A 25,645-nucleotide genomic window follows, 5' to 3' on the forward strand; every position below is an offset into this window, starting at 1 on the left:
CTGCAGTATATCCACTCGTGTGATCTGATCCCAGCGGGTTTTCATCCTGATGGAGGAGGAAGAGTAGGAGGAGGATGCTCTGAATCACCTTCACTCAATAGTGACCGATGACTTCATGACGTGGCCCATTTATGGACCAATCAGAAAAGGCGCCACTTCCCCTTTAAGAGCAGCTGCATTGCCTGGAGAATAGATGCGCGCGCGTCATGTATCAGTCTCTATACTGCTCACTGATGGATCATAAAGCGATGCGATGCGCTGGACTCGTCAACAAACCCCCGTCGATGGATCTGGATTAACAGCACTGGCATCAGATGCAGTGACGCATTTAACGGAGGTGAGAAAGAAAGCGTGTGATGATTCAGCGCGCCGGAGCCGCGCGTTCACAGGACGCGTTCGAAAACGCCAGAAAAACGCGTCCTGAATGAACGCCCTCCGCACTCATTCATCATGCGCTGCTTTACCTGCATTTACTAGTGTTTACTGTTCGTTTAAAGGCTTTAATGTGGAGTAACTGATGATTGAATCGTAATATGGATCACAGTCGCTGGTTCTGGTGGTCCAGTGTGTGTGTGTGTGTGTGTGTGTTATTGGTTCAGGCCTCGTGCACCGGCTTCATTCACAGGGATTCACAGCATCATGCATCACCCACCCAATAACAGAGAGCCTGAAATGATAAAATAATGCATAAACACTGCAGCACACACACACAGTTCACAAAAAAAAAAAAAAAAAAAATTGGTTGAATTGAATTATTGAAAGTATATGAATTATTACAAGTATAAGTAAACAATGTGGTTTCTCTATGTGTGAGAATTACACAGATATGTTGAGTGAATGAAATTGTGTCATTTCTGTAAATAAATTGTGTGTAAATCTTAATTTTGAGCAACAAAATCAATGTAAACAAAAAGCAGCATCTGAGGTCCCTCGTCATATTATTCCTAAAGTGCTTTCAAAGTTAAACAACAGTTAAATATCAAGTAAACATTTCTATTACTTGTTTTCTGTCAAACATGAGCGTGAATGTGTGCACAAGCTCCTCTTTCAGAAAATTCACAAAACCCTAACCTAAGAGTATTGAATATTTTCCATTCATATGTGTGTTTAGGCTCACTTTCTTGATTAGGAACACTTAGAAATAAGCAATAAAGTAGTTTAATGGATGAAATGCTCTTTTCCTCGGTTTGGTCAATAATAAGGCAGTTTAAATCATCTGGAGATGTTAAAGAGATAGTTCACCCACAGATGTAAGTTACTCACCCTCAATAAGACTTTCGTTCATCTTAAGAGCACAGATGATTATATTTGAATGAAATCTGAGAGATTTCTGTCCCTCCACTGACAGTCTGTTTACTTAATCGACTTTACTTAATGATGCTTTAAAACGCTCATGAAGAGACGGTCAAATAAACCAATATACACTCAAGTCTTCTGAAGAGATATTTAATTAAGGCTTTTATTCACATCTATAGATGGATCAGCGAACGTACATAGTGCACATCAAATATGGTAAATAGCAAATGCATGTATTAGTAGATTGTTCAGGTTAGCAGATAAGCTGACATGCAGTTGCAGATTTACTTACAGTCAGTAAGTGGACCATCAAAATAAAGTTTCTTTCAATTATTTGACTTTAATTAAATGTGAATATTTTGAATGAAAGTTCAAGAAGATAAAGACATTTTCCATGGCCTGTTTTGCTGTGTTGGTTGTGTTGCACTATATCCGTGTAATACGCGTGTCTTAATGTGAATGGCTCTTATTTTTAGACAGATGAGGCTCTGTGTGCGTCTGCAGTCAGTGTCATTCTCTGCTTTATGATTGAAAAACACTGTCCGCTGTGTGTCTGTGTCAACACAGTCATTCACTGTTTAACTGATTGTGTGTCTACTGTCTATATATAAATCACATAGTTGGAAACACACTCATTACAAACTCATAAACTCATTACAATAGTAGGGATATGTATTTATTTAGCATGAGAAATGTACAGATGTCATTCAAACATTGAGAGCAGATGCTATGGTTAATCTTGGGTAGTTGGCATTGGTGTAAAACACCATTTTTGAAGAAAAAATACATATATTTATGTAGTTTATGAAGTATGATGTTTCAGAAAATATGAGGGGTCACTAATTTGATCAGTTCTTTCACTGTTTTTTGAACATTTTTACTGAACTGTACCATAAAAATGTGTCCTATATGGTGTGACGGCAATAAAAATAATATGAAATGATGAAAAACATTATATTTTCCCTACGACTTGTTGGACATTTTCAATAAATACGAGGCAAACTTTACTGTCATCCTTTCAAAACTGCTGAAAATTATACCGATTTATGATGAGTGATGATTATATCTCCTCTACTGCAATACTCAACTGTTGTTTTAAGATATTTTGAGATGAAGACAAATCTGCGGTTCCTTATGTGTGTAACACCATATGTCATAATGTCACTCTAAATGACAGAAGTGGTGGTTATTGCATTAAAGAGAGAGTGAGGGGTATTACAATAAAGTACTTTAATTTCATGTTGAATGTGTCAAAGAAGAAAGAAAAGCGGTGACTCCTTAACAGATCTTTGAAACTTTAACACCCCAAAATCTTTCAAAATTTCATTTTGTTACATCATTAACAATGTTTTTAAAAATCACATTTTTTTAAAGTATATGGCTGCTCTTTTTTAAGGCATCATTTCAATTGTATTTACTTTGTGTCGTTCTCTAGGATCTTTTCCCTTCTGTGTGGATCTGATCATTTTCTCCCTATACTTCCATGTCCTCTCCCTCAATTCTTTCTCTCAAAAACGAGTAGTATCACATTTTATGCTTATTTGCATGACCCTTTATTACAGTACACATTTTCTGCAGAACATCAGAAAAAAATTTATTCAATATAATTATTGCATTTAAGAAGAAAAAAAAAGAATAAAAAGGAGTTGAACAATCTTATTTAATTATTTAAAATGCTTCTTAAAGAGACCTTGTCCTCTGGTGTGACCTCTTTTTCCTCCTTTACTGTCACACCGGCGGACATTATCTGTCACACCATAGGATGTTTCAGCCCTTTGAGTCAATTAATGACCTTGCTATTCATAGCTAACCTGTCATTAACATTTGCACATTTTTTAATTAAAAATCTATGTTAAACTCCATAATCACGGATAATTTTCCATGATTATGGAGTTTAACATAGATTTTTAAATATAATTTAGGGGTGTCACACCAATGGACAACACAACGTAACGCTTTTATAGTGCTTCCTGAAAAGTTGAGCAGTTCTGAGACTAACCATGTGCACATGTCATGGGCTTCACAGGGGCTTCAGTAACATGACCTTCAAATAATTAAATTTGTCCGTGGAATTGCCTGATTTAATATCAGGATGTGTCACACCGGAGTACATCATTTTCAGTGACAAAATGTATCAAGATCGTACACTTTTATCGAACCATGCTTGAGACAGTCACACCATAGGACAATTTTGAGATTTGAATCAAAAATTTAAAAAAAAAAATGTAATAACAAAGCAGTTTACAGAAATGTTACTGTATTTTAAATGATGACAAGACTGTCATGTGTGACAGTGAAAATGCTGTGTCACGTCAACCACCCAGCTTCAGTCTGCTGACATCTCATGTTCTTTTTCTGGTGTTTCCTTATGTTGTAACATTTACTCAATGTAGTGTAAGAGGTGTGTGGTAATGTCTGGATATTGATGCCATTGCAGTACGGTGGGTTTGGCATGATGTTGTTGTTGTCGTTGTTTTAAATATTGCATAAAAGTATATTTCAGCATCGAAGATGATAGAATATGTGTTTTGTGTATGTGTGCAGTAATACAGTCCTGCATTGGCAGTCATACAGTTCAGATATAATAGATCTTATGTTTATATGATCATGGTCATATTAAGGGTTCATTCACAATGGATGTTCATTTTTATCAAGCATTTTAAAAGTGTCATTATACTAGTGTACCTATATTAACTGATGCTATGACAATCCATGACAACAGTGCTACTACTTGCAAAAATGTAATGAAAAATGATTCTCTTGCTGTTGTAAATTATGATCTAAACACAAATGTAACAATAAATGGGCTCGCATGGAAAATTCCCCTCATAGTAAAGATGGTCATGTGTTTGTGATGGCTTTTCTCTAATGATGGCTAAGGGTGCGATGGCTGTGGCCCTGTTCCACCTGGTATTAAAGTTTAGGAGGCCTCCTATAACTGGTTTACCAAAAACGCTTTAATTTACTCATAATATGCATTGCACATCACCACATTTTTCAGTGATTCTCAAACGACTTGTCTGATGCTTCAGTCTCTCTAAATCCCTCCTTTTCACGACTTACAACTTCAGAGGCTTCTGGAGCTCAGGGATTGTACCACTGTAAAGACAGTAACAATGGAGTCAATTTTATCATATCAATCCAACCGCAAGTCCAATGAAGAAACATTGGAAGAGCTAGTTATTCAACCCAAACCTCAAGACGCTTGACGTATATTATGAGATGTTGCAACTGTAATTCCTCACCATCAGCATTAACAAGTGTGTGTCCATCAACAAACCCATGTGTATATTTGTAATTTATTGCGGTGCACATGTGAGAACTGTATCATTAACTGTATCAATAACAGCGCCAATGTTAACCGAGCACTAACATGAATGATTGATGTAACATTAAAGCTTGTAAAACAAATCTTGCTCCATCCTTTATCATTACTCAAGAGTTGTAAGAACGACAGACTTACATTAATTGTAATTAATTTTACTTAAAGGCTGTGATTCTGAGGAGCAGGTCGGTCCAAATAAAGTGGCTAAATAAATCCTATCTATAATGGCATTTTGTAAATCCCATTTAGACCTCACAGATTTGAGAAGCAATCATGAAAATGTTGCTCTGCTGTTGTAACGCTGTGGTAATTTTAACCACTGACTCTTCACATCCTCATCCAAAAGTGTTTACAAAGAGAATTAGCTTTTTCAGAGCAGAAAACAGCATCTTCTCTACATGTACACAAAACCAGCTACAACGTTTGAGGGTCGAAGTAGATGTTGTTCGCGGGCAGCCAATGAACACCATAGGCATAAGCCCAAAGTATACTTCGGCCGTCCATGTCCACGCACTGTCCGCATGACATGATTTTCTTCATCAGGAGGGTCCGCGGATCGTCCACGCAGTTTAAAATATTGGACAGTCCGTGTACAATCGCGCATGAGCGAGTGACTTGAGTGCTTGAAAACAAAGTCCGTTATATACTGTGCATCTTTCCACATTAACAACCAAAGAAATATACTTTGAAAGGCTTGCGCGCTCGAGACGGAGCGGAACAGGGAAAATGAAGTATACCCGGGCCTTGAGAGGCCATGCCAGTTTGAATGACTTTAACTTCACACTTTCTGATTTGCTGACCTGTCTCTCTCTTTTTCTCTCTGTCTGTGTCTCAGCGGTTTGCCGTGGCATTGGCATGGCCTAGTAATGAACGGCGACGGGGCTCCCATCAGCCCGGAGCACTCCTCCTGCACGCTGCCCGATTGGAAGGAGTTCTGTGAGCTGCACGCACGAGCTTCCGCAGCCGATTTTGCCTACAAATTCCGGCGATTCATTAGCGAGAACCCATGCTACGACTCGCCCGGTGCTGACGCCAACTTTTCACAACACTTTGCGCAGCATTTCTTGACCTGCTTCTCTGCCGCCCTCGACCAGGTTCAAGGTCTTGGCTCTCCGGGCGACACCTCCGCTCCTAAGTACAGCATCGTGCCCTTTGTGGGAATACAGAGTTGCACGTTGCCCTTCAGCCACGACCTCTACCATCGGCGCAAAGACGTGGGGGCCTCGAGCGAATCTCTGGATAGCATGGACAGCGGAGGGGGTGGAGCCAGCGGACAGGAACAGCAAACGCCCACCCGCAAGATGGCAACCGTGAGCCAGTCCAGAAGTTCGGAAGACGTGTCGCTGGGGCGTCGCAAGGCACGCTTCAAAAAGGGCTTTTCCCTGCGCAACATGAGTCTGAGCGTGGTGGACGGGGTGAAGGAGATCTGGCACCGCAGGGCCTCTCCAGAACCGGACCCCTCGGGGAGCTCCAGGAGGACCAACGGAGCCGAGTCCATAGGGTCCGAACACTGGAGCCAGAAGCTACGGCTACCGCGGGCCTCTCAGGGGCACAAGGCAGAACTGTTGGAGATCCAGAGGGAGGGTGCACTCAGATACATGGTGGCCGATGACACTAACTGTATGGGGGCGGCACAGTGGCAGAAATGCAGGTTACTGCTGAGGAAGACGGCCGGCACGTACATGGACACTGGAGAGAAGTTTCAGCTTGAGTTCTACGTTCCACCAAAGGTAGACGAGTGCTCTGATAAAGCTCTGATGTGTGTGTGTGTGTGTGTGTGTGTGTGTGTGTGTGTGTGAGTGACATTAGTATGCAAGTATGTGTGACATAAGTATGTGGATAAGAGGAAGAAAAACCAGATCATTCTTATATAGCTTAGGTCTTAATCTATTATTTGCATGGGCAAAGTGGGCATTTTTTTTTTGTCAGATATTGTTACTTTTTGAGTTTTTTGGTTGCATCACATATGCAACCAAATTTCACGAGAAGTGACTAAAAAATGTCTTTTATTAGCCAATGGCTAGTAAATCGTATGATTTTAGGTGCCTGTAATAAAGTTAGAGGCAAAAAATATTTTTTCTGTGGGCATTATTTCAAAATGCCCGTCGTGGTGAGTGTCCTAGTAAACATAGTTGGTTATGTCTTAAAGGATTAGTTCACTTTAAAATGAAAATTACCCCAAGCTTTACTCACCATCAAGCCATATGACTTTCTTGTTTCTGATGAACACAATCGGAGTTATATTAATAAATATCCTGACGCATCCAAACTATATAATGGCAGTGAGCCAAACCAATGAGTATGAGCTGAAGAAAGTGCATCCATCCACATCCACCCATCCATTTGTGTAAGAAAAATATCCATATTTAATATGTTAAAAAGTAAAATATCTAGCTTCCGCCAGACCGCCTTCCGTATTCAACTTACGAAGAAAGTGTAAAATGGCGTCGTGTCAGTAAAGCTTTCTCTAAAGATAAAAAGGGAAGGTGTAGGATGTAGCGTGAGCTTTTTGAACTGTGAGAGTTTTACACTTTCTTCGTAAGTTGAAGTTGAATCTCTTAAAGTGACAGCAGCCTAATATTCCTGCTGCTGTCTGTGTTTTTAAGGTTAATCAAACAACAGACTCACTGCAAAAATCACTCAATGCTGTTGACTGAATAACTTTTGTAACTTTAATAAGGATTCATTTATATTTAATTTATACAGTGAAGACAATGCATTGCTATTTCACATTTGATTATTCAATTTCTGTATCTACATCTAACACAGTGAGATCTCCCTGAAAAACCTGAAAAGCCCTGTATTTAATTGGCATCTTTTATATTGTGTTTGTAGTTTGATTATTTGACCTTATTCTATTATAGACTGTTTACAAAACTTGACTTTAATAGTGTTTGTAATGTATATTTTATATTATATTTATGTAGAATTTTTTCATCTGCATTGATCTTGCATTCCATTAAAAAAGTCTTGCGAGTAAAAGAATTACTAGCCAATGGCGACTCAAGCTTCAGTGAGTCCGTAATGGTTAATCTCCCTCCACATTCAAACCCCGGCCTTCTATACCTAAAGTTAGAGTTTGGGGATGCGGTAGGGTTAGGTTTGGGTAGTGAGTCAAGAGTGTCATTCGCTTTGGGTATACTGGCCATCGAAGTGTTTGTGACAAGGCTCAGATTCAGACAATGACAGTACAGGCGTATATTAGACTTCAAGAAACAGAAATTTAGATGAGAATGGTTGAGATAACAGGTAAATAAAGAACTGGTGGGCAGTGGCATAGTAAAAGTAACATGCTATTAAGTTAACAGAATAATAAATACAAGCAAAAGCGTAAGACCTAATGGTAAATACTAAAAGTAGTGTCTAAATGTATGAAGTGTAGATGAAGAACTGCTGGCTGGTAAGTTGTCTGGCTTGAAGCTGATCGTCAGTCTGGTTGTCTGCTGCAGCATAGCGTCTGCCAGACGGCAGTGTCACAAACAGGTGTTCAGCAGGGTGAGCGCAGTCCTTAATGAAGCAAACTGCGAGCCTTACTCGAGCAGCGTGTTTGGTAAATGTCCTGTAAGGCCAGGAGTTCATTTCCAGTGATGAGCTCAGCATTTCCTGAAAGGCTTTACAGATGGAAGAAGAGCTGAAGAAAAGATACTGTGATGCAGTGCTTCTCATTGTTCTCATTCTCAAATCTTGTTCACTTTTCACATTCCAATATACTGTGTTAAAGATAGATGTGAGAACCAATGAGGTTTGTGTGTGCAGTTTCTTCTTCTCCTTTATGAATTCCTGTCTCTGAAGTTCTCTAAAATGCATGAGGCCGATTCGAATGTGGGAGCGCATGATTTTGAGTGATTACAACTTAGATTACGTTTTGTTTGTTTTTTCATATAAAGCAATTAAAATGAATTCAGAAGGCTTGGAATGATGCACATCAAACATTGATGAAAACACCAAATGTGTTTGCAGAGATATGAGAATGAGTAACTGTCAGGATTTTTATTTCATTATAATAAACTTACATTTATAAAACAAACGTATTCATTCAGTTAGTAAGTCCAAAAAACCTTTGATTTTGGGAAGCTGATGTTTGAGCAATTTTAGCATCACCTAATAAATGTGAGAAGCACTGCTTTAGGGATTGGTTGGTTTTAGGGTATTCTCATGTAGACAGAGCTTTAACTAAACCGTCCACTTTACCAGGAAAAGACTGTCCGATAGACTGTTCTTATGTGTTGTTCAGGTGTGGGATTATCTGACATGGATTACCACAGTCGTAGATTGCTGTGAAAAGAATTAACAAACTTTGAAAGATATTAAAACAAACACAAAGATGAACTTAAAATGTAGAGAACAGTTTTTCTCTAAAAGAGCTGATGGCGAACCCTCGTACTGCCAGAAGCAGAGTAATGTTAGCAAAAGTGCTTTTCCAGTTTTGATGCAGTATGCATGAGGCGGCGAGCAGACCATCTGAGATGGTGATATTCATCAGGTAACTGTTCGTTACTTGAAGACTGAGGCACTTGATTATTCTTGGCATGAGGACAGTTGTAATGATTTATTAATAGTTGAGTTTATTCTTCTCACACTGAGTTAATCCAGCTTGCTATCACACACAAGATGGCTTCATGAATGAACAGATGAACCACACATATGTTAGTAGCACTGTTTTCTGCATTAAAATGAGTCAGACACTTCCTTGATCTGGCCTCTTAAAATCCCATTCCACATCTTGGTTTTGGTTCAGAGTAGATTTTGAGATGCTGGTCTCAGAGCAATTTTTGTCCCTCAAGACAGCACTAATGACTTCCTCTTCCTGAACAAACTGAAGACAGGGTAAAAATAGAGGGTGAGCAAGTATCCTCTCTAACTACAATGTAAACAGACGGATGGGGTCTGTGTTTGAGCTGAGCCAAGCTGCTGTCTGCCTTCATGAATGCTCACAATGCTCAGAAACAAATCAAGCATATAATGACTGTCAGTGAGATCGCCTCAATTTTGGTGATGTGTGTGTTCTCAGAGAATACAGATCATGCTCCGCTCCAGTCACCAGTTTCACCAGTTCAGTCAGTGTTTACAAAACAACATCCTTTTTCTGGCAGTTGGGCAGAAACCCTTGAAGTTTTAGATGTGATGGTTGGTTGGTTGGTTGGTTGTAACCGTAAGCATGTCCCGGGCCCGTGAGAGAGTTTCGGGCCAGTTGACAGACCTGCTGCGTTTTGTTCATCATGTACATGTGCTGGTCATATGATTAGAATATCATCAAAAAGTTGATTTATTTCACTAATTCCATTCAAAAAGTGAAACTTGTATATTATATTCATTCATTACACACAGACTGATATATTTCAAATGTTTATTTCTTTTAATTTTGATGATTATAACTGACAACTAAGGAAAATCCCAAATTCAGTATCTCAGAAAATAAGAATATTACTTCAGACCAATAAAAAGAAAGGATTTTTAGAAATCTTGGACAACTGAAAAGTATGAACATGAAAAGTATGAGCATGTACAGCACTCAATGCTTAGTTGGGGCTCCTTTTGGAGCAATGACAAAAAAGTACATACTTTTGAGTGGGTAGCAGAATAGTATGCACGTTTTGGGACACATTACCACGTAATAAAATTGCGTCTTAATTTAACAGACCTATTTGTCGTATATTAGCCTACGTTTGTCCTTACATCTGCTGTCAATCATCCAGACAATCAACATTCCTACATTACATTTAGCCATTTTATTTATCCCCACCGTGCTCTACATTGCTCATTACATTTGTTTTACAAATGCTTACCAGTGTATTGACGAGACAGGAAAGAGCACGTCGGTGCTGATCTGCGGCTCACAACTGTAATGTGCGGAGAGCGGTGCTGATGTTTTTGCACAATTCTGTATGTATGCAATAGCCGACATGGCAAACTTTCAAACATTTGCATTTTGCCTATCCGTTTTTATATTAAACTGTGATAAGTTCACCATGCTTAAAATTAATTTATACTATCCAACAATATTATATTAAATATTTTGTTAATAATTATTGTTGTTTGTTTGTTATTGTTAATATCTGAGAAAGAACTGATAAAGTTTCACTGTTGGCGCTACAGGGGTCAAGAACTGCGTTGTTATATTGTTTTATAATGTTTCCTGGGGTGCACTTATAATATCAGTATGCTTTTTACATCAAAAGTTGTTTATAATTTAGAAATAAAAGGGAATTTTGATACCCTGATTTTAGCCCTCTGGTTTGAAGGCTGTATTAAGGGGCGTGTCTGATGTGAGACTTCAGTGGAAACGCCCACTGCTGTGACTGGCTAACATCTTTCCATTTGAAATCACGCTCTCTTTTACTGCGTTTTTACTATTACAGCTCTCAACTGACAGCTTGATTGACCTCTTATATGTCAAAAGCTCAAGGAAAATTTTATTTATCAGTTCATCACCCCATTCATATTTCACCAAAAAATGTAGATTCTGTCATTATTTACTCACTCTCAAGTTGTTCCAAACCTGTATACATTTCTTTGTTTTCCTGAACACAAAAGAAGATATCTCTCCACCCCATTTACTGCCATAGAATTTTTCCCCTACTGCTTGGTTACAAATATTCTTCTTTTGTATACAGGTTTGGAACAACTTGAGAGTGAGTAAATTATGACAGAATCTTCATTTTTGGGTGAACTATCTCTTTAAGCTTAATTATGTATACATGCATATTATAGATACATATTGTACAGCTGAAAATAAAGACAGGAGACTTGCATGACACTAAATTGTTTATCGGTGGTTTTGTAGAGAGGAAACCCTACATCATATTGCCAAATTAATGCCACAGTCCCCATCCTGAGGCTGTATTTTGATGGGGAGTCTGACCTCCGCCCTGATCTGTGCCTCAGCAGGGCATCCATACTGCACCTAATAAATGCAATCCCTATGAGGTTCAACAGGGATGGTCGAAAGAAATAGAGGTGCTATTGTTCATCTACTGGCTGGCCCATGCTGCATCCTACAGGGTGGTTGCTTCAGCCTTCAACATTCCTCGAACCACAGTCCACAGGCTCGTGCACAAGGTCAGTGAGGCTGTCTTTGGCCTCCTAAGAAAAGTAGTTTGGCTTCCTCAAGGTGAAGAGCTAGAGGAGGTGGGTGCAGGATTTGCCAGGCTGGCAGGCCCTCCTGTTTTCAGTGTGGCAGTTGGAGCCATTGATGGGTGCCACATACGTATAAAGCCCCCATCGGTCGACGCTGCCTGTTACTTCAACAGGAAACTGTTCTTTTCAGTACAGTTCCAGGCAAGGAAAATTCTTGGATATCTGCGTAGGCTTCGCTGGTTCTGTGCACGACGCAAGGGTCCTGAAACACAGTGCAATCTATTGCAAACAACTGTACCCACCTGAGGGTCGGTGCATCCTAGGAGATGGGGGGTATCCCTGCCTGACTTCACCCATATGCATCATGAGCCCCTATCGAGAGCCTGTTGCTACCCCTGTTGAAGCTCACTACAACAGGCATCACTCCAAGGCCAGGTGTGTTGTTGAGCGGGCTTTTGGCATGCTAAAAGCACGCTGGAGGTCAATTTTTTCAAAGCTCTGGAGGTGAACCCCAACTTTGTACCCACTGTTGTGACATGCTGTGTCATCCTTCACAACATGTGCTTTGCCAATGGTGACATAATTGAAGATGATGACGAAGATGATTGAAGATAATGCAGAACCCCAAGACGTAATGTCTGATATATATATATATATATATATATATATAAATAAACTGTTAAGCACACCACATAAAACCGCAAATATTTAGCTGTTAAATTGTTTATTTTCAGACAGATTAACTTAAATGCTGAGATACTTCTTTAAAGTACTTTGTTGTGTGCTTTATCAGCATCAGCACTACTTCATAGCAAAAACAAGGTGAAAAAGTCAATAAATAATAAAAAAACAATACATAATGTATAAAACCATAAAAAAAAAAAAACATAAAATCATAATAAATCAATCATTTTTGGAAAGTGTTTTGGCAAGGACTTCCATTAAACTGAGGAACCTCTCCTCTCTTGCTGCAACTTCTCTCCTCATCTCTGCATCCCTCCGTCTCATTTCTTCATCCCTCATCTCCTCTCTCCTCAGCATTCTTACCCTGAACTTGTCCTCTCTCCTCCTGGCTTCTTCCTCTCTCTGTTTTGTCTCTTCATATCGTCTTGTCTCTCTCTCTCTTCCAACTCTCTTGTTCTTCTTTCCTCTCTCTTTGCCTCTCTTTCTTCCATCTCCTTGAGGTATGTCAAAAGGTCCCCTTCGCTTCTTCTCTTCCTGTTTGTTGGTGCCAAATTAGATGGGCCAGCAACAGAGGATGAGGAACTATTGACAATATCCTTGCTGCCAGTCTGGATGAGCAGTGGTGGGGTGATGGACGGCTTACACCCTAATGCAGCATCCATCACCCCATACCACTTCCAGGAGGCTGCTGTAGATTCCCCACCCTCTGTGCTGACCCCTGTCTGTGGACACTTAAGGTCCTGTAACAATCAAGTAACAAGCAAACTAAATAAATGAATAGCATGAAAATAAAGTCGTTCACAATCACAAATACAAGTAAACAAGCAAACAAACAAAAAAAAACTTACTTTGTACTTCTGCTTAAGGTTCTCCCATTTCTTTTTTACCCATGCAGCAGACACTTTTCCCTGCAGATTGCTCTGCTCTATAAAAGTTCTTAAGGACAGACAAAAGAGATAAATTAGGGCTGCACAATATAGAAAAAAAACGGACATTGCGATGATTTTTTTTTTTTAATGGGGAAAAAATGATTTTTTTTTTACCAGATGACTTGAATGGCTATAATTATTCTACAATGATTGGTTTGATTTTCCCCAGGTTTTTGTTTTACCAGGTTATAGCCATACCATGTAGGCTCATTTAACATGTTAAATATCGTTAACGTTAGCCTGATACGATTTATTTAACATAATTTCACTGACACAACATATAACACTTGCAATGAGAAGCAATGCTAGTTTCTCTGCTACATTTGAGTTTAATGTATACTTTCTTTGCCATGCGCAAACAAACAAACTCACTGACGCGGAAAGTTTTATTTATTTAATTACATCACAGCCTTCGCGATTTGACCATTGCATTAAGCAATGTTGATTCTAATTATATATCCTGCCTATCCTAACCATAGATCCACATAAAATGCAACATATCAATCTAAGGTCATTACTCACTCGAATCCATTTATAGCAGCGTTTCTCTTGCCCGTGAAAACGGCATCATTGGTAGTTCGCCAAGTAATTAGATGTTCAGTGTGTTCATCTGACCCTACAAAATATAAGACGTATTTTAATTAGGCCTAATATTAGCACAACAGTGACAAATGACAATAAATTAGGCTATTTGCTTTATAAATGTATGCACTTTTACATTTAAACGCTGATGATGACACATTCACATTGTTAACACGTTCGTCCGTCATGTTTGTTCACCTTATGGATCTTAAACTCCTCCCCCAAACGCAAGAGATTATGGGCAACATGAGCCGATAAAGTGTGCACGGATCAACACTTCGAAAATCTACCGGAAATAGTACATCATCCGGGGAATTTTGGCATAAACTTTTCAACATACTATGCTTTGGGACACACTTTTTGTAATCTCACATACTATTTAGGATGGATAGTATGGACATTGGGACGCATCAATTGATCCACACCACGAAAATCTGCAGGAAATAGTAGACCATCCGGGGACTTTTGGCATACTCTTTTCAACATACTACGCTTTGGGACACACTTATTTTAATCTCACATACTATTTAGGATGGATAGTATGGACATTGGAACGCAGGGCTGGTATACGGCTGCGTTGACCTTGGACCTCAGAAAACACAGTGGACCAACACCAGCAGATGACATGACAGCCCAAACCATCACTGACTGTGGAAACTTTACACTGGACCTCAAGCAACGTGGATTGTGTGCCTCTCCTCTCTTCCTCCAGACTCTGGGACCCTGATTTCCAAAGGAAATGCAAAATTTACTTTCATCAGAGAACATAACTTTGGACCACTCAGCAGCAGTCCAGTCCTTTTTGTCTTTAGACGCTTCTGACGCTGTCTGTTGTTCAAGAGTGGCTTGACACAAGGAATGCGACAGCTGAAACCCATGTCTTGCATACGTCTGTGCGTGGTGGTTCTTGAAGCACTGACTCCAGCTGTAGTCCACTCTTTGTGAATCTCCCCCACATTTTTGAATGGGTTTTGTTTCACAATCCTCTCCAGGGTGCAGTTATTCCTATTGCTTGTACACTTTTTTTCTACCACATCTTTTCCTTCCCTTCGCCTCTCTATTAATGTGCTTGGACACAGAGCTCTGTGAACAGCCAGCCTCTTTTGCAATGACCTTTTGTGTCTTGCCCTGCTTGTGCAAGGTGTCAATGGTTGTCTTTTGGACAACTGTCAAGTCAGCAGTCTTCCCCATGATGGTGTAGCCTACAGAACTAGACTGAGAGACCATTTAAAGGCCTTTGCAGGTGTTTTGAGTTAATTAGCTGATTAGAGTGTGGCACCAGGTGTCTTCAATATTGAACCTTTTCACAATATTTGAATTTTATGAGATACTGAATTTGGGATTTTCCTTAGTTGTCAGTTATAATTATCAAAATTAAAAGAAATAAACATTTGAAATTTATCAGTCTGTGTGTAATGAATGAATATAATATACAAGTTTCACTTTTTGAATGGAATTAGTGAAATAAATCAACTTTTTGATGATATTCTAATTATATGACCAGCACATGTATATGTGTTTTGGATATTGTTGTGGAATTGTACAGATATAAATATATTACCATGGAAAAGTTATGTACCTGGCTAACATAGATGAGTTCCTAACTAGAAGTGCTGCGATCAGATTTCAGTGACAGCAGTAGTCTCGTAGTCGTGTCACGTCTGGTGTGTCCGTCCACATCAGACACGGCTCGACTACGAGACGCAACGAAATCAATCAAAAGCCACAGCCAATCAAGTGAGCATGTGGGCGGAGTCTCTCTGGAATCAAATGGATAAGTACATAAATTCATAAATATTACATCCTATTAACGTTATTGAAAATACACACTAAGTGATTGAAAAAATCTTTATCATAGAATACACTTGTTTGTTCCTGTTTCCTTTAATTTATTTTCAACATCTGAGTTGAATTATCCATTCTCACTTTCAGTACGGCTGTAAAGGTCAAGCAAAATGATATTCAAACTGGTTGGTTAGGATAAAAACTCTGATTAATGTGGAAAAAATGCCTTTGATCACATTGCGTCTGTTTAGGATACGGTGTTAGTCTTGGTGCATCAGCTTCACTTCACTTTTCCTTTTTTTCATTTATTCAGCAAAAGTGTGAAAAAAACATTGAGTTTTTTTTTGTAAATGTAACATTTAGTGAAAAATAGAAACTTGTTCCTTACATACAAAAAGATGTTGTTAAAATGGGCATATATCATATTTGTGGCAGGGCCAGTGAAAATATTGGCAGTGTATGTGTGTGTTGGAATGGCATTGATTGTGTTGATTTATGCTTGTAGTCATCTAAACCCAAAGTGAGCGTCCCTCTGTCTGCTATTGTGGAGGTGAGGACCACCATGCCTCTAGAGATGCCCGACAAAGACAACACGTTTGTGCTCAAGGTACCATCACCCGTATCTTATTCTAGATAGTCCATCATCTCATACTCTCATTTACATATCATATATATAAAACTGATCTCTGGTAGAGGCAAGAATGGTGCCTACTGGATCTAGATCACACTGTGGTGTTGTCTTGTGGGTTGCAGGTAGAAAATGGTGCTGAGTACATTTTGGAAACCATCGACTCGTTGCAGAAGAACTCGTGGGTCGCAGACATCCAGGACTGTATAGACCCTGGGTAAACAGCCATCCTCTGCTGAGACTGTCCTGACACACCTTCAGTGCTAAAATGGATGTCTTTATTTTGGGCTTGCCTCTTACTTTCTCACTCTAAGAAATTCTGTATTTAAAGGGAATATATTTCCAGAGTTCATCCGAATCACAAGACACAATCACAAGCTAAAACAAGACACACACTGACTGATCGTGACAACGAGCTGACAGCACAACTACAGCCACACAGCCAATGATATCTCACCAGAGGATGCTTAAACAACTCCAACAACATTTTCAGCATGTTCATTCATTATAAACTTGTTTGGCTTTATTTCTTTTATATGGTACATGTTCAAATGATGTTGAAGTTTGTTTGAATTTTCTTTATCAAGTTGTTATTTAAGGATTAGTTCACTTTAAAATGAAAATTAGCTCAAGTTTACTCACCCTCAAGTCACCTAGGTGTATATGACTTTCTTCTTTCTGATGAACTGAGTATATTAAAAACTATCCTGATGCGTCCAAGCTTTATAATGGCAGTAAACGGAGACAACGAGTTTGAAGCTCAAGAAAGTGCATCCATCCATCATAAACATACTCCACACAGCTCTGGGGGGTTAGTAAAGGCCTTAAGAAAAATAAAGAAAAATATCCATATAACACTGACGCACAATTACGCTTTTTTGTAAGTGGAATAACAAAGGCTTAGGAAGTAGAGTAAGCATTTTGAACTGCAAGAGGCGTTACACTTTCTTCATAAGTTGAATATGGCAGGCTGTCTGGTGGAAGCTAGAAATTTTACTTCTAAACTTATTAAATATGGATATTTTTCTTACACAAACGCATCACTTTGCTTCAGAAGGCCTTTATTAACCCCTCAGAGCCGTGTGGAGTATATTTATGATTGATTTCTTCAGCTTCATACTCGTTTTTTCCCATTTATAATGGCAGTGCCATTATAAAGCTTGGATGCATCAGGATATTAATAAATCTCAGATTGTGTTCATCAGAAAGAAGAAAGTCGTATACACCTAGGATGGCTTAAGGGTGAGTAAAACTTGGGGTAATTTTCATTGTAAAGTGAACTAAATCTTTAACTGTCCCATTGAAAGAGCTCTTCTCATAACCCCTGCTATTGAACAAACAGCACAAACTAGCCTGGACCAGCAGGAATTTGTGCTTGTTTATGCTGGATTTTTCAGTAGGGAACTCATTCAAACGGCATTTGAAGTCTAATTTAAATACAATAATAAGTAACAATAGGTTCTGCGCTTGAAATACATCATAAACTCTTTATTCCAGGACATCAGATAAATGTTTTAAGAGATGAAACACTCTGAAGAAGATTTAGTGGAAAGTGCCTCTTGTTGAAGACTCTCTGTGTGTTTCAGGGACAGCGGCGATGACATTGAGCTGGCGTCGTGTGCTCTCGTCCAGCCACCCAAAGACTTCACGCTGGTGTCCTCCTGCAGCTGCGAGCTGCTATGTGACGGTATGCCATGATGCCACGTCTGCTCAGCCTGAATCTATAATACAGCTCAGAGGTGTTCTGTCATCAGGCCTGACAGAAGCTGTTACACTGACTCCATCTGTCTGATGAGTTCGCTCTGTTTCTCTTGTGTGCTCTTAAGCTCAGAGGGAGTTGTGTTCATGTTCTGGATGTGTTGTTCAGGTTCTCATCGGGGCTCTGAGCGGTTGTGCTCTGTTGCTGTGGATCAGTTGACTGCTGCTTACTGCCAGGAGCTGCCCATCACCCAGCACCCCTCACATGTGCCGCTAGAGCGATTCCTGCAGTCCCCAGAGGCCCAGAACACAGACACACCGGCATCAGGTACAGTGCCAACCAGTTGAGTCCACTGAACAGAGATTTGATTCAGTGATTCACTTTCACTTGTTAAGACTCATTCGGATGATGTTTCTCAAAGGATTCTTTAAAAGAAATACAGACTTCACACTGTTTACTGTAGCAAAAGTAACTCCAAACACAGGACCTACTAGTTAGAGAGCAGTACACACAGTCTGTGAGCGGCTAGAGTGGAGAAATATCATCAGTAACCTCATGCAAATATCACTACATGAAAATATAGCTTTTTTGGAATATCTGAATTAGTGGTTTGATAACTAGTGGTTCCTGCTTTAAAGGTGCAGTATGTGATTTATCAGAATCATTGTTGAAGACTGTTATTTAAAATCAACCCAAGCAAACACGCCCATCCCTTCATTGCTCCGCCCCCAAAATGCACAAACACGTTATGCAAGAGTGTCTAGCAGAAGTGCTCCCTACTGCTGATTGGCTCTCTCTTTCCTCCCTCATCATGAGTGGACACGCCCCCTACTGCTGATTGGTTCACTCTCTCCTCCCTCATCATGAGTGAACACGCCCCTACTGCTGATTGGTTCACTCTCTCCTCCCTCATCATGAGTGGACACGCCCCTACTGCTGATTGGTTCACTCTCTCCTCCCTCATCATGAGTGGACACGCCCCTACTGCTGATTGGTTCACTCTGTCCTCCCTCATCATGAGTGGACACGCCCCTACTGCTGATTGGTTCACTCTGTCCTCCCTCATCATGAGTGGACATGCCCCTACTGCTGATTGGTTCACTCTATCCTCCCCCATCATGAGTGGACACGCCCCTACTGCTGATTGGTTCACTCTCTCCTCCCTCATCATGAGTGGACACGCCCCTACTGCTGATTGGTTCACTCTCTCCTCCCTCATCATGAGTGGACATGCCCCCTACTGCTGATTGGTTCACTCTATCCTCCCCCATCATGAGTGGACACGCCCCTACTGCTGATTGGTTCACTCTCTCCTCCCTCATCATGAGTGGACACGCCCCTACTGCTGATTGGTTCACTCTGTCCTCCCTCATCATGAGTGGACACGCCCCTACTTCTGATTGGTTCACTCTCTCCTCCCTCATCATGAGTGGACACGCCCCTACTGCTGATTGGTTCACTCTATCCTCCCTCATCATGAGTGGACACGCCCCTACTGCTGATTGGTTCACTCTGTCCTCCCTCATCATGAGTGAACACGCCCCTACTGCTGATTGGTTCACTCCTCCCTCATCATGAGTGGACACGCCCCTACTGCTGATTGGTTCACTCTATCCTCCCTCATCATGAGTGGACACGCCCCTACTGCTGATTGGTTCACTCTCTCTCCTCCCTCATCATGAGTGGACACGCCCCTACTGCTGATTGGTTCACTCTGTCCTCCCTCATCATGAGTGGACACGCCCCTACTGCTGATTGGTTCACTCTCTCCTCCCTCATCATGAGTGGACACGCCCCTACTGCTGATTGGCTCACTCTCTCCTCCCCATCATGAGTGGACATGCCCCCTACTGCTGATTGGTTCACTCTATCCTCCCCCATCATGAGTGGACACGCCCCTACTGCTGATTGGTTCACTCTCTCCTCCCTCATCATGAGTGGACACGCCCCTACTGCTGATTGGTTCACTCTATCCTCCCTCATCATGAGTGGACACGCCCCTACTGCTGATTGGTTCACTCTATCCTCCCTCATCATGAGTGGACACGCCCCTACTGCTGATTGGTTCACTCTCTCTCCTCCCTCATCATGAGTGGACACGCCCCTACTGCTGATTGGTTCACTCTGTCCTCCCTCATCATGAGTGGACACGCCCCTACTGCTGATTGGTTCACTCTATCCTCCCCCGTCATGAATAGACACGCCCCTACTGCTGATTGGTTCACTCTCTCCTCCATCATCGTGAATAGACACGCCCCTACTGCTGATTGGTTCACTCTCTCCTCCATCATCGTGAATAGACACGCCCCTACTGCTGATTGGTTCACTCTCTCCTCCCCCATCATAAGTGGACACGCCCCCTACTGCTGATTGGTTCACTCTATCCTCCCCCATCATGAGTGGACACGCCCCTACTGCTGATTGGTTCACTCTATCCTCCCCCATCATGAGTGGACATGCCCCTACTGCTGATTGGTTCACTCTATCCTCCCTCATCATGAGTGGACACGCCCCTACTTCTGATTGGTTCACTCTCTCCTCCCTCATCATGAGTGGACACGCCCCTACTGCTGATTGGTTCACTCTATCCTCCCTCATCATGAGTGGACACGCCCCTACTGCTGATTGGTTCACTCTGTCCTCCCTCATCATGAGTGGACACGCCCCTACTGCTGATTGGTTCACTCCTCCCTCATCATGAGTGGACACGCCCCTACTGCTGATTGGTTCACTCTCTCTCCTCCCTCATCATGAGTGGACACGCCCCTACTGCTGATTGGTTCACTCTCTCTCCTCCCTCATCATGAGTGGACACGCCCCTACTGCTGATTGGTTCACTCTGTCCTCCCTCATCATGAGTGGACACGCCCCTACTGCTGATTGGTTCACTCTATCCTCCCCCGTCATGAATAGACACGCCCCTACTGCTGATTGGTTCACTCTCTCCTCCCCCGTCATGAATAGACACGCCCCTACTGCTGATTGGTTCACTCTCTCCTCCCCCATCATAAGTGGACACGCCCCCTACTGCTGATTGGCTACTAAGTTTGTTGTGTTACTCAGTCTGATCCACTTTCAACAGTGTTTTTCAAAAATCGCTCACTGCACCTTTAAGACCAGCAGGTTTAGGGGGGCAGTGGCAAGCTGACCTTTGTCTTTGGTCTAAAAACACGTGGCAGCATGATGGTTGAAACACACACACTCGCATTGCTTCTGCCATTTAGGAAGTCCAGGTGAAACGCCGAGGGATGTGGAAGGAGATGCCAGTTTGGCGGGTTACCCATGGTTCCACGGGACCCTGTCGCGGGTGCGAGCGGCCCAGCTCGTTCTCGCCGGTGGTGCGCGCAGTCACGGTTTGTTTGTGATCCGTCAGAGCGAGACGCGTCCTGGAGAATACGTCCTCACCTTCAACTTCCAGGGCAAAGCCAAGGTGAGCCTTCACGGGGTAGCAGACAGTATAATTTGTTATAAATCATTGATTGGTTAATTATTTGGAGTCATTAATTGGTTATGTGGTGATGATATTGATGTTTCTGTGTGTGTGTGTGTGGTGTGTTTGGCAGCACCTGCGGTTGTCTGTGAATGACAGCGGTCAGTGTCACGTGCATCACCTGTGGTTCCAGACGGTGGCCGACATGCTGCGGCACTTCCACGCGCACCCCATCCCTCTGGAGTCCGGCGGCTCCACCGACATCACACTGCGCTCATTCGTACAGGTCCAGCGCTCGCCCACAGGTGCCCATCAGAACCCTCTGGAAAGAGATGCCTATATGTACTAAACGATAATAGCACGGAGAAACGATATTGTTGGAGTCACTTTCAGAGCGATTTATTTCCAGCTGATAATCCATCCTGTTTTAAAGGGGACCTATTATGCAAAATTTTCTTTTACATGGATGGATATTGATTGGCTGTCAATGTTTTTATCGTTCATATTGTTTCCCTGTGTTGTTATCATTATAGTTTTGCAGTGAACTCTGCTATTCTTTTATATTTAGGAAAACTTTTAGGAAAATTTCTAAAACTCTATCTTTTACATATAGTTCAGAAAATGTTTCAAATGCATGCATACACTTTGTCACTGTCTATTTTGAAATGCATTAATAGCACTCTTTCCTGAAGCTCACATTGACTGTGGCTCTTTCTGCGGTTTGATCTGACTCTTCGTCTGTGTGTGTGCACAGATGCGGCGGCTCCTCATGTCCCAGCCCCCCCGCGGGACACCGCTGTCTGTCGGGCAGAACCGCCCCAGTCGACACATCAGCTGTCCGGCGCTCCGTCAGACGCGGCGCTGTCGTCCAGCTCGTCCTCGTCGCCGATGGCCCAGCCGGCCGCAGGAGGCCTCCACAGCCGCAGCAACAGTGCCGAGAGGCTGCTGGAACCTGCCGCCGCTAACGAAGACTACCACGACAGCGACGGCACGCGGCGGACTAGAGCTGTGGAGAACCAGTACTCCTTCTACTGACGCTGAGAGTCCAGTGTTTTTACTGCTCCATCAGACACTCTCCTCCGTTATTACCACAAACACGTGTCAGAACGAGCTCTGAGTCTGTGATTTACCATGTTCAGAGCTGATAATACACCTCATGTATGTACACTGGCCATCAGAAGTTTGGGGTCAGTGAGACTTTTTAATGTTTTTAGAAGGTCTCTTCTGCTCACCAGTGCTGTATTTATTTGATCAAAAATAGATTAAAAATTGTGAAATATTATTACAATTTAAAACAGCTGTTTTCGATGTGAATATATTGAAAACTATAATTTATATCCAGTGATCAAAGCTGAATTTTCAGCATCATTACTCCAGTCTTCAGTGTCACATGAGAAATCATTCTAATATGATGATTTGCTGCTCAAGAAACATTTATTATTATTATCAATGTTGAAAACAGTTGTGCACAATTTCCTTTCAGGATTAACTGATGAATAGAAAGTTCAAAAGAACAGCATTTATTAGAAATATAAGGCTTTTGTAACATTATAAATGTCTTTACTGTCACTTTTGATTAATTTAATGTGTCCTGGCTGAATAAAAGTATTAATTTCTTTAAAAGGGACCTATAATGCCTCTTTCACAAGATTTAATATAAGTCTCTGGTGTCTCCAGAATGTGTGTGTGAAGTTTCAGCTCAAAATCCCCCACAGATCATTTATTATAGCTTGTCAAATTTGCCCCTATTTGGGTGTGAGCAAAAACACGCTGTTTTTGTGTGTGTCCCTTTAAATGCAAATGAGCTGCTGCTCCAGAAGAGGGCGGAGCTTTAACAGCTCAACAACAACAAAGCTGGAGAATCTCACGCAGCCAAAATGAGGAAAGTGTTCAGCCTTACATTGTTCAAACCGGAGTCGACACTGAAGACTGGAGTAATGATGCTGAAAATTCAACTTTGATCACAGAAATAAATTACATTTTAACATATAATCGCATAGAAAACAGCTGTTTTTTAATAAGAATATTTCACTGTTTTTACTGTATTTTTGATCAAGTAAATGCAGCCTTGGTGAGCAGAAGAGACTTCTTTCAATCTTAATTATTCCATACGTTTGATCAGTAGAGTATATCGGATCCTCACTTCATTTACCAACACACTGGAAATCCTTTTGCTGTCATCGACACACATCGACACACTGGAAATGAAGCAGGCCGAGCAGAGGAGCGATCATCTGAGAGCTGATGTCTGATCGTCACACACATCAAACTCAGTGTTTTCATGTTGAGTCAGTCATTATGTGTTTCTCGCAGTGTTTCAGGAGGTTTGCACATCTGGACAGATGCTCATGTTCTCCTCATGGTCTTCATTCAGTGATGATAAATGTTTCCACGTCGCACAACAGACTGGGATGTTTGTGGTTTTCTCTGATCTGAACGTCACACATCATCATCATCATCAGGATTCATGTGTTCACTGTAGGAGAAGAGGACTTGTTCACTGTCACCTGTCGATCTTCTGCCAGCGTCTTTCAGCTCTCGTGCTGCTGGGATGGCCTGTTTGAAGTCTCTAGATGATGTTTTGGACAATAGAGTTGATTAATGGTTTCAGATGCGTTCATAAGCCACTGTCCGTTCATTTTTATTCCTGAGGCTTGTGGCAGATCTGCAGCGCTCCCATGTGTCTATTAGCAATTCGAACTTTAATAATCATATTTTAGTCTGTTTCACCATGCGTTATTCTAATATTAGTCATTTAGGACATTGATAGATTTTGGGATGTTCTTTTCTGTTGATTTGTACAGTACAGTTAAGTGTAAAATATGATATTTTTTATCACTCTGTGTTTCTCAAATTGGAGCCAAAAAAGTCCTTTTTATGGGGTGTGATGACTTGCACATCACTATACTTTTATCTGAAACATTTTTGCGATGTTTTTCTGCACGAAGGGCTTCGAGACATCATCTGATCTTCATCTATGTCTTATTTAACACACGTCAGTAGCATAAATGATGAAAACCATAATTAGTGTGAACTTGGTTTAAACAGCTACATTTCAAAACAAAACTGAGTCTCCTTAATAAGATGAGGATCAGAACAGATTTCAGGAGAATCTCTCACATCTCCACAGGAAGGGAAGTCGAGCCGTCTGACAGCAATCAGACTTCATTGGCCGTTTCCTGTCCTGATGTGATGTCCGCCGTCATGTTGAATTCATTCATGTATGAAGCTGCTGACATGATTCTCGCTGTCTGGACCGTCTACGACATTCTTCCCATGATCCATAAAATGAATAAAATCAACAGACTTTCACAATATTTGCAGTTTGAAACGGTGACTGTGAGTTCATGTGTTCCCATGAGTCAGTACTCTCATGAGTTGTGTAACCCTTCAAAGATGAGCGGTTTTGTTTCTCATGTGTTTGGTCTGGTGTTAGCTCTTTCTGTGGTTGAACCTCAGATGTTTCAACAGCCTTCATGCTTTATTTGATGTTAAATGTGAACTCGTCATGTTCCAGCAGTTCAGCGTCACCAAACCTCCAGTCCACACAAGAGTCACGTTTCACATTCAAGCATTTGCTAAATGGAAGTTTTGAAAAATTTGGGCTAAACAAAATGTCTCAATGCAGCTGTAGATGTTGACTGATAGTGGATTCAACAAGATAACTGTGGGAAAACTGATTCACTGGCAGGTTTTAACATTATGAATGAAAAGCTTTCACTCAAAGTGAAAAAGTGATAATCTTTATTACTAATAATTGACAATAATAACGTAATCATATTTTTTTTCCAAATTATTAAACAAATATACTAGTGCTGGGACAATACATAGATTCTGAGCTTAGTTTTTAACAGCAGATGGCGTTCTAGGCTAGTTTTTATCCGCACACTCAAACGCTCAAGATGAAGAGTGCTGGAGAGTGCTTGTGCTTTCGGCTGAGTCATTTAAGTGGTTAAATACACTTGCACCTCAGCTCTGAATGCTTTTATGACGCGAGATTAATGTAACCAGCCCACTGTGAACCCCCTTGTAATTCACTTTGAACTCTATAAATGATTATTTTAGGTTTAAGTGTTGTGTGTAAAGAAACTGGAAGCAGGCAGAGTACATCTGTTTCTAAAGCAAGCAGTGCCATCTGCTGTTAAAAACTAAGCTCAGAATCAATTCGAGAATCATGATAGATCAAGAATCATTGTATCGCGAATTGGGA

At 41.2% G+C, this 25,645-nt stretch overlaps 1 protein-coding gene and 1 pseudogene across 1 annotated transcript; both read left to right on the forward strand.

Annotated features, from left to right (window-relative positions):
* The first annotated feature begins 258 nt into the window (after nt 1-258).
* LOC137004891 (SH2B adapter protein 2) lies at nt 259-22,662 on the forward strand. The gene is made up of 9 exons (XM_067365574.1): nt 259-337; nt 5,457-6,351; nt 16,184-16,285; nt 16,432-16,523; nt 17,893-17,993; nt 18,174-18,332; nt 21,230-21,435; nt 21,569-21,740; nt 22,190-22,662. Exons 2-9 carry the CDS (start codon nt 5,488-5,490, stop codon nt 22,468-22,470), a joined length of 1,977 nt encoding a protein of 658 aa, XP_067221675.1. The 5' UTR covers nt 259-337; nt 5,457-5,487; the 3' UTR covers nt 22,471-22,662.
* On the forward strand, nt 9,780-12,307 carry LOC137005158 (putative nuclease HARBI1; annotated as a pseudogene).
* Nucleotides 22,663-25,645: the final 2,983 nt, after the last annotated feature.

The sequence above is a fragment of the Chanodichthys erythropterus genome, chromosome 17, assembly GCF_024489055.1.
Source record: "Chanodichthys erythropterus isolate Z2021 chromosome 17, ASM2448905v1, whole genome shotgun sequence".
Taxonomy (NCBI): Eukaryota; Metazoa; Chordata; class Actinopteri; order Cypriniformes; family Xenocyprididae; genus Chanodichthys; species Chanodichthys erythropterus.

Coding starts and splice junctions, on each gene's coding strand:
- LOC137004891 (XM_067365574.1), top strand. CDS start 5,488: ATGAACGGCGACGGGGCTCCCATCAGCCCGGAGCACTCCTCCTGCACG. Junction 16,286..16,431: donor ACAACACGTTTGTGCTCAAG/GTACCATCACCC, acceptor TGTGGGTTGCAG/GTAGAAAATGGTGCTGAGTA. Junction 16,524..17,892: donor CAGGACTGTATAGACCCTGG/GTAAACAGCCAT, acceptor TGTGTGTTTCAG/GGACAGCGGCGATGACATTG.